This window comes from Diaphorina citri, unplaced genomic scaffold (genome assembly GCF_000475195.1).
Source record: "Diaphorina citri unplaced genomic scaffold, Diaci psyllid genome assembly version 1.1 scaffold3545, whole genome shotgun sequence".
Lineage (NCBI taxonomy): Eukaryota > Metazoa > Arthropoda > Insecta > Hemiptera > Psyllidae > Diaphorina > Diaphorina citri.
The window spans coordinates 1403-9990 of NW_007380945.1; the positions used below are offsets into that span (position 1 = coordinate 1403).

An 8588-nucleotide genomic window follows, 5' to 3' on the forward strand; every position below is an offset into this window, starting at 1 on the left:
GTAATAAACCTACCTAATGAAATTAATCATAACAAATATAACAATAAAACGAACGAGTCATAATGATAAAGAGTTTATTGATTTTATTGATGCAGCGAGTCGAATTCATTAAGTTTTGATTTAAGTTGTTCAACTGACCCTACAAAAAAATCAATATTGTAAGGAGGATTACAAACGATGTTACTGAGATTAAGGATTCTGTTAATGGGACAATTAGCACCAATATTGGTTCGAAAGAATTTGGTTGAGAATAGGTCAGTATTTCTGGTTGTTCTCCCTCTAACTCTAAGGCCTATTTGTGAAACTAGATCGGGGCAATCAATTAAATTATTCAAGAGTTTAAACAGAAACACGGTATCAGCAATGTCCCTTCTATGTTTTAGACTCTTAAGACCACTTGTTCTTATGATTTCAGAATAATCATGATTTTCAATTTTTATTTTATGTTTGAAAGCAAGTAATCTTAAGAATTTTCTTTGAACTTTGTCAAGAAGTTGAATGTGTTCATTACAAAAAGGAGGCCAAAGAGATGAACAGTATTCCAGTGACGGACGAACCATAGAACAGTACAAGGCTTTTATTGTTTGAGGAGATTTGAATTCTCTTGAGTTACGTTGAATGAATCCCAAAGTTTTCATAGCTTTGTTTTTAATATTAGTATAGTGAGTATTAAACTTGAGATCATGATCAATCGTAACACCAAGATCTTTCACATTTTCAATACGGGATAACTGTTCGCCATCAATGGAGTACTGAATCATAAGGGGATTCTTTTTACGAGTGAATGTTATCATATGACATTTTTTAACATTAAGAACCATTCGATTCTCGCTGCACCAATCAGAAAGAAGGGAGAGAGTGTGCTGCAGATCCAAGCCATCCTCAATACTGTTAATACGTTTAGCCAGACGGAAATCATCGGCAAATAAAAGACCACAATTATCAGGTAATCTAAGAATCAAATCATTAATAAAGATATTGAATAGGAGGCCACTTAAATGTCCGCCTTGAGGACAGCCTGAACGAACTGGAATTGGATCGGAAAAACATTCGTTATACTTAACAATTTGGGTTCTGGTGGAAAGATAAGAATAGAACCATGATAACAGAGGATCGTTAATACCTAATGAACGAAGTTTAGAACATAAAATATTGACATTTACCTTATCAAATGCCTTGCTAAAATCAGTATAGCAGCAGTCAACCTGGCCACCATCTTCAATTGCAGATGTTAAAAATTGGTAAAAAGTTGTTAAATTGGTCAACGTTGATCGACCTTTGATGAAACCATGTTGGCTGCTGACTATAGTATTAGAAAGAGGTTTATGAATAATGTCAAGGACAAGTGATTCGAAAAGTTTTGGAATGCTGGAGATTTTTGCAATAGGTCTATAATTAGTAACATTTGTCTTAGATCCAGCTTTATAAAGAGGTATCACAAAAGAATCTTTCCAGAATTGAGGAAAAACACCATCTGTAAGAGATTTGTTAAACAACAGCGTAAGGGGACGGCAAAGCTCAGCAGCACACTCTCTTAAAAGCAATGGTGGGACACCATCAGGTCCAGCAGATGACGACTTTTGAAGTGAATTGAGCTTTTTAAACACCACATCAGAAGTTAGCTGAATACGCGACAAGCAAACCAAAGACTGAGAGAGGCCAAAATCAGGGGGAATGATAACTTCGTCCGAATAAACATTTGAAAAGTGAGTAGCCAATAATTTTGTACTCTCTTCAGAATTAGAAGCAGTCGCGCCATCTAGAGACAAGCATTGTGGAGCACCATTACTGTTGCTTTTTGATCCTTTTAAGTTATTAAGAAAGCTGTAGAATTTTTTAGGGTTTTGTTGAAGGCTGGTTTCGACGCCAGAAACAAAATTGTCATAATTAATTCGAGACAGCTCTTTACATTCTCGACGTAATCTAGAATATTCCTCATAATTGATAGTAGAAGGACAAAGCTTGAATTTCTTATGAAGAGCTTTTTTGGATAAAGTCTTATTTTTTAGATCTTGGCTGAACCAAAGAGGAAATTTAAAATTGCCAAATTTAATTAAGGGAACAAATTGACTGATACTAGAATTGAGGACATTATAAAAATATTCAATTTGATTATCTAAAGAGGTTTTGTTTTCAGTAATAATACTCCAATCAATACTATTTAAATGTTCCTTCAATTGAATAAAGTTGGTTTTCTTGAAACATAACTGTTCAGTACATGTACTACTAACAGAAGATTTAATATGACTAGAAACTTGGAAAGTAGCAATCAGTGGTGGATGGAGAGGGTCGACTTTTAAAATAGGATCGTCACACATCTGCAAGGACATGATGGTGAAATTTACAAATAAGAGGTCTAGCATTCTATCCATATTGTTTTTTATTTTGTTAACTTGGTAAAGACCGTGAAATTCTGAACATTCAATTAAAATATCAGAAGTTTCATTAGAATTAAAACTGTCAGAACGAGATTGATCAGTAAAATAATGGTCCCAGTTAAGGTGGGGTAGATTAAAATCTCCAATTAAGATATGATTGAAATCTTGATATTTAATCAAGATGTCATCAACAATATTAACATAACCTAAATAAGCTGATTGAGGGGAATCAGGGGGAATGTAAACCGCACCAATAAGATAGTTACTAGATTTAATTTTTACAATAACAAACAGTGATTCAAAGAGGCCACATGAAACATTTGATACGACTTGAGAAGCATATTTCTTTCTAATGGCAATTAAAACACCGCCACCGCGATCAACAGGAAGATTGTCGTAATCTCTATCACAACGATAGACAAAGAAATCATGAAATCCCAATTCATTGTCCTGAATAGCCTCTTTTAGCCACGATTCTGTAAATATAATAATATTATAGTCATTTAAAGGAATATTACATCTTAATTCTTTAAGTTTTCCCCTGGTCCCTCTAGTATTTTGATAATATAAACTAATAGTCTCAACTGAATCATTAATATGGATAGAGTGCCGACTTGTCAAATTTATCAAATTTTTGGGGTTGAATTGATTTCTTGGAAATTTAGTTCGTCGCGATCAACTCGATTTCCCATTACAACAGAAATTTGAGACAATTCTTGAATGTCATCGTCATCAGAATAAGTATTGGAATTGGTACATAATGCCGTATGATATCCATCATTACTAGGACCGGCACTGGGGTCAATCTGAGGTGTGTAGTCAAATAATGAGTGAGAATGATCAGCATGTGGAACTGGACTAGTGGCGGGATCTTTGGTTTGAGCATGAATAACAAACGATTCAAACGAGGACTCTTCATTATCATCAAGTGCAATGACAGGTAGAATGGGGTCATTGCTTCCTCGAGTAGGAATAGTAGGAGGAGCAATGTTTAATTTCACGTCGATGAATGTGGCAACTTTCAAAGCAAACACTCGTTTTCCGTGCTTGTTCATGTGTAAGCCATGACGAGTGAAATATGATCTGTGGAGAAATTGATTACAATTAAAAAATGTAGCTTTGATTTCACATGTTTGATTTTTGATAATTGTATTAGCACGCATAACACGATGAGACAAATCAGAGTCATCAAATCTAGTAGGTATACTACAAATAATAATATTAGTTTTCAGTGCAATAGGTTTCAAAATATCAAGATTGAATTCAGAGTTAGCATTGTAGTTATGTTTAGAAAGATTGTTGGTTCCAGCAAGTACAATAACTACATCATTATTGTTAACATTATCTTTCACACATATATCAGGAATTGACTTCACAACCTCACTAAGAGGAGCACCAGGTTTAACCAATGAAAACACTTTACAATTTGAATGAGTGTATTTATCTCTTAAAATTGAACTAAGATCTCTGCCATGACTATCGGAAAAAATGTAGATTTTGTTAACATTTTTACATTTAGAGGAACTTAAAACTGCTGATTTAGAGTTAGCTGCTACATTAGTAATAGTTGATGAAAGCTATATAATGACTAATTTTATTTTCTATTGTCTTTTTCTTTAGTCTGCCTTGTAATCGCTAAGTCACGGATTTGATATTATTAACATAAACAGATAAGGTTCGTTCTCGGAACGGCTGGCTTTCTCCTATCCTGTCTTCCTTCTCTCTCCACTTTCGGGACGATAGGACCCTAGTGTTGATATAGCTACGTAATAGTATGTACCTATTGTGGTTATGTATTGTGTTACTGTATGATGTTATGTATCTATAGAATCTAAACAACATAACCTCACTTTTGAATAATAAAAATCAGTTCACATTTTCCATTTTTCCAGACGACTTACAAAATGTCTTGTGCTTTCCTTTTCTTAATTATACTTCTTTAGATAGCCAAGGAGTGGCTATAAACATGGTGTCAGGTGTTGTAAGAGGAAGGTGCTGAGTATCTAGTGTCAATTTGTCAGAATGCCACAGACAGGAGTCAAGGCAGAGGCAGGAACTGGGCATGGACATGTTCCATTGCCAGCATCCATGAGCCTGAAGTTGAAAGGTCAGACAGGAGCACAGCAGTATGAAGCTTGGAAAATCTTCAAGTTTCAGTTCGAGAACTACCTATTGGCAACCAAACAGGATGAATTGCCAGAGGAGAGGAAATGTGCTATCCTGCTGCACCTACTTGGTGTGGAAGTAGTTCAAATTTATCAGAGCTTCAATGTGACTGGGAACAGGACATTGGAAGGCGTGATGCAACTATTTGAGAGATATTTCAGTCCTCAAAAGAACATTTCTTTGGAGAGAAATGTGTTTCTCAGCAGGAGACAACGTCCAGGAGAAACATTGGAAGCATTCTTCACAGATTTGAAACTGTTGTCATCAACGTGTGAACTCTCTACACTGAGGGATTCCTTAGTGAAAGACATCTTTATTTTGGGTTTATCAGAAGATAACACCTACATTAGAGAACGACTTTTGGAGGAAGGTGACAAAAAGACACTAAATGAAATATTTGATTTGGCAAGGACCATTGAAATGTCAAAAGACAAGACCAAGATGGACAAAATGGTGTTTGGAGTGAACAAGCAGCAGAGGAAAAAACCAACGTCTGAGAAAAGTAAGTCACAATGCAACAGATGTGGCTACAGGGTGGAACTTCCTCATGTGAATTGTCCAGCAGTAAAGGCTAGCTGTTACAAGTGTACGGGAAAAGGACACTTTTCCACAATGTGTAGGAGAAAGCTGGTAAAAAAGGTCAGCAAGAAAGAAGTTGATCAGGAAGAGGCTGCAGAGGGCCAAGAATTTTTTATTGGCTCAGTACATGCAAATCAGTCAAGTTGGACAGCAATGGCAGAAGTGAACAAAAAGTTAATAAATGTTTAACTTGCAAATCAGTCAAGAGGAGTTGCTGAGTCACGAGGAGTTTAGATCTATTGGACTATCAGACAAGATAATCAAACCTACAAATTGTAGATTGTCCTCGTATGGAGGAACTTGTATTCCTACCAAAGGTCAGTGCATTTTATATTGTAAAATAAATAAATTATGTTTGCCTCTTAGATTTTTCATAACTGAAGGTTGTCAAAAAACCATTTTGGGTTTAGAAGCATGCAGTAAATTTAATTTAATAAAGAAAATTGGTTCTGTAAATGAAAGTCAGTTTGGTCCCTACCAAACATTAATCAACAGTTATGAAGATATCTTTGAGGGTTTAGGTTGTCTGCCAGGCAAATGTCATATCCATTTAAGGGATAATGCTAATCCTCATGTTGATCCACCTCGTAGAGTACCTTTTAAACTTATGGGTCCATACAAAGATGAGTTGGCTCGTATGGAGAAACTGAAAGTGATAGAAAAGGTGACTGAACCTACTATGTGGTTGAACTCTGTGGTGCTGGTTTCAAAGCCAGACAACAGTATTCGTGTGTGCCTTGATGCACGTCCCCTGAATCGGGAGATTCTACGGTCTAGATACCCATTACCAACTCTTGAGGAACTTAGGTCTAAAATGGCTGGTGCTACTGTATTTAGTAAATTAGATGCTAGTACAGCATTTTGGTCTATGGAGTTGGATGAGGAATCATCACATTTATGTACATTTGGTACTCCATTTGGTAGATACAGGTTTTTACGTTTACCTTATGGAATTTGTTTAGCTCCAGAAAAATTCCACCAAAAAATGGTTGAATTATTTTCAGACATACCTAATTGTTTAATATTTATGGATGATTTTTTGGTCTTTGGTCATAATAAAATTGAACATGATAAGGTACTTGAGCAGGTTATGAATAGAGCTAGAGAGATAAATTTGAAACTAAATAAGAAAAAATGTGTTTTTGGACAAAGTAAAATTGCTTTTTGGGTCAAACATTTCAAGCTTCAGGAATGTTACCCGATGATACTAAAATTGAAGCTATTCAGAACATGCCAGTACCTATGTGTGTTAAAGACCTTCAAAGATTTTTAGGTATGATAAATTATCTTGCTAGTTATGTACCAAATTTATCAGAGAGGTGTACAAATCTCAGAAAATTATTGAGAAAAGACACTGTATGGTGTTGGGAATGTCAACATGATGCAGAGTTTGAAGATTTAAAGTCCATTATTTGTCAGTCTCCTGTGCTTCAATTTTTTGATTCCAGTAAGCCAATAGTACTTTCTGTTGATGCTTCACAAGGGGCAGTGGGTGCTTGCCTATTGCAGAATGGAAAACCGGTAGCTTATTCGTCAAAATCACTTACTGAGACTCAAAAACATTGGAGCCAAATTGAAAAGGAAACTTTCAGTTGTTGGTATGGCCTTACTAAAATGCATCAGTATGTTTATGGACAGTCTATAGTTGTGGAAACAGACCATAAACCACTAATTACATTGTTTAAAAAATCTCTTGCTGACGTTCCCACCCGCCTTCAAAGGTTAATGATGAAAATTCAAATGTATGATATTCAGGTAGTTTACAAGGCAGGCAAGGAGATGTATGTCTCTGATACATTGTCTAGGGCAGCTCTCAAGGAAACTTGTACTGAATTTGATGAGAGTTTAGCTCAGGATTTAGCAATTCATACCAATATGTTTTATAGAACGTTAAATGCCAGTGATGCTAAGTTAAATGAAATATGTGAGGCTACAAAAAATGACAAGACTTTGCAAAGGGTTAAAAGCTTTATTTTATCAGGGTGGCCTGAATATAAAAATTCAGTCCCAAAAGTAGTATTGCCTTTTTATTCTCTCAGAAATGAATTACATGTTATAAATGAAATAATTTTTAAAGGTTCTTGTATCGTGTTACCTAAAAGTATGCAGGCTGAAATGTTAAAGTCAATGCACTCAAGTCATATGGGATACAATAAGAACAAGAATTTTGTTAAAAATGTCATTTTTTGGCCCACCATGTATTTAGATTTAAAGAATTTTATTATGAATTGTGAAACTTGTAAAAAATTTCAACCTAGTAATAGGAAGGAACCACTGATACCACATGAAGTGCCTAATTTTCCTTGGGAAAAGGTAGCAGTGGATCTTTTTGATTTTGAAAGGTCAAAATATTTAATTATTGTAGATTACTACTCTAAATTTTTTGAAACTGTTTTGTTGAGTAGTTCTACAAGCCAGGTTATAATTAAACATTTTAAAAGTATATTTTCTAGACAAGGGGTTCCAGCTCAACTTATTAGTGATGGTGGACCACCTTTTAGTTCCAAAGAATTACAAAGTTTTTATACTGAATGGAATATTGAACATAAATGCTCTTCTCCATATTACCCTAAATCAAATGGGTTGGTAGAACAAACAGTTAAATTAGTTAAGAATACTTTATACAAATGTAAAGAAGATGGAGCTGATCCTTATTTGGCAATGCTTCACTTGAGAAATTCTTGTGCTGATAATCAAGAAACACCAGCAAAACTGTTGTATGCTAGAAATTTGAGAACAAATTTACCAATAAGTAACAGCCAATTAAGGACCAGTCCTGTTCCATTTAATAGATTTAAGGCTATGAATAAGAAAAGAATTGTAACCATGAAATCTCAATATGATAAGGGAGCCAAATCTTTACCTAAATTTAAGCTTAATGAAAATGTTTTATATCAAAAGAAACCTGGTGATGTTTGGTTACCAGCTAAGGTTTCTAAACTGCCACATCAGATCAGAAGTAAGAGATCCTATGAAATTGTAACTCCTGATGGTTCAAGTTATATTAGGAATAGGGTTTATTTAAAAGAAACCACTCAGGAACAGGAAAGTCAGGATCTAAATCAGGAAAATAATATGAAGTCTCCTGAAATAAATTTGTCAAATGATTTTTCAGACTATTTCCATGTTTTTGGGGAACCTGATAAAGTTCAAGAGAATCTTGATACTTTTGAAATTGGGGCAGGATCTGAGTTACAGGCAGAAAGTAATCTTGATACTTCTGAAATTGGGGCAGGATCTGAGTTACAGGCAGAAAGTAATCTTGATACTTCTGAAATTGGGGCAGGATCTGAGTTACAGGCAGAAAGTAATCTTGATACTTCTGAAATTGGGGCAGGATCTGAGTTACAGGCAGAAAGTAATCTTGATACTTCTGAAATTGGGGCAGGATCTGAGTTACAGGCAGAAAGTAATCTTGATACTTCTGAAATTGGGGCAGGATCTGAGTTACAGGCAGAAAGTAAT

At 35.0% G+C, this 8588-nt stretch overlaps 2 protein-coding genes across 2 annotated transcripts in view; one reads left to right on the forward strand and one right to left on the reverse strand.

The window, feature by feature from the left end:
* LOC103520375 overlaps nt 1–420 on the forward strand; it is a 1816-nt gene extending 1396 nt beyond the window's left edge. Inside the window, exon 3 of the mRNA XM_026831518.1 lies at nt 416–420. Within this exon, the coding sequence (XP_026687319.1) occupies nt 416–420 (5 nt within the window). The remainder of the gene's footprint in view (nt 1–415) is intronic.
* Nucleotides 421–994: 574 nt separating this feature from the next.
* Nucleotides 995–3433, reverse strand: LOC113471988. Its single transcript, XM_026831517.1, has 3 exons — nt 3163–3433; nt 1164–2854; nt 995–1027 (listed from the first exon to the last, which is right to left on the reverse strand). The coding sequence occupies exons 1-3, from the start codon at nt 3431–3433 to the stop codon at nt 995–997; spliced, it is 1995 nt and encodes a 664-aa protein (XP_026687318.1).
* Nucleotides 3434–8588: the final 5155 nt, after the last annotated feature.

Bases quoted from the DNA above. Each gene is read 5' to 3' on its own strand.
- LOC113471988 (XM_026831517.1), bottom strand. From the start codon at position 3,433: ATGAACAAGCACGGAAAACGAGTGTTTGCTTTGAAAGTTGCCACATTC. The intron at 2,855-3,162 runs GTAATGATGGAT...TTATATTTACAG, and splicing joins TGACCCCAGTGCCGGTCCTA to AATCGTGGCTAAAAGAGGCT. The intron at 1,028-1,163 runs GTAAATGTCAAT...ATCCAATTCCAG, and splicing joins TTAGCAAGGCATTTGATAAG to TTCGTTCAGGCTGTCCTCAA.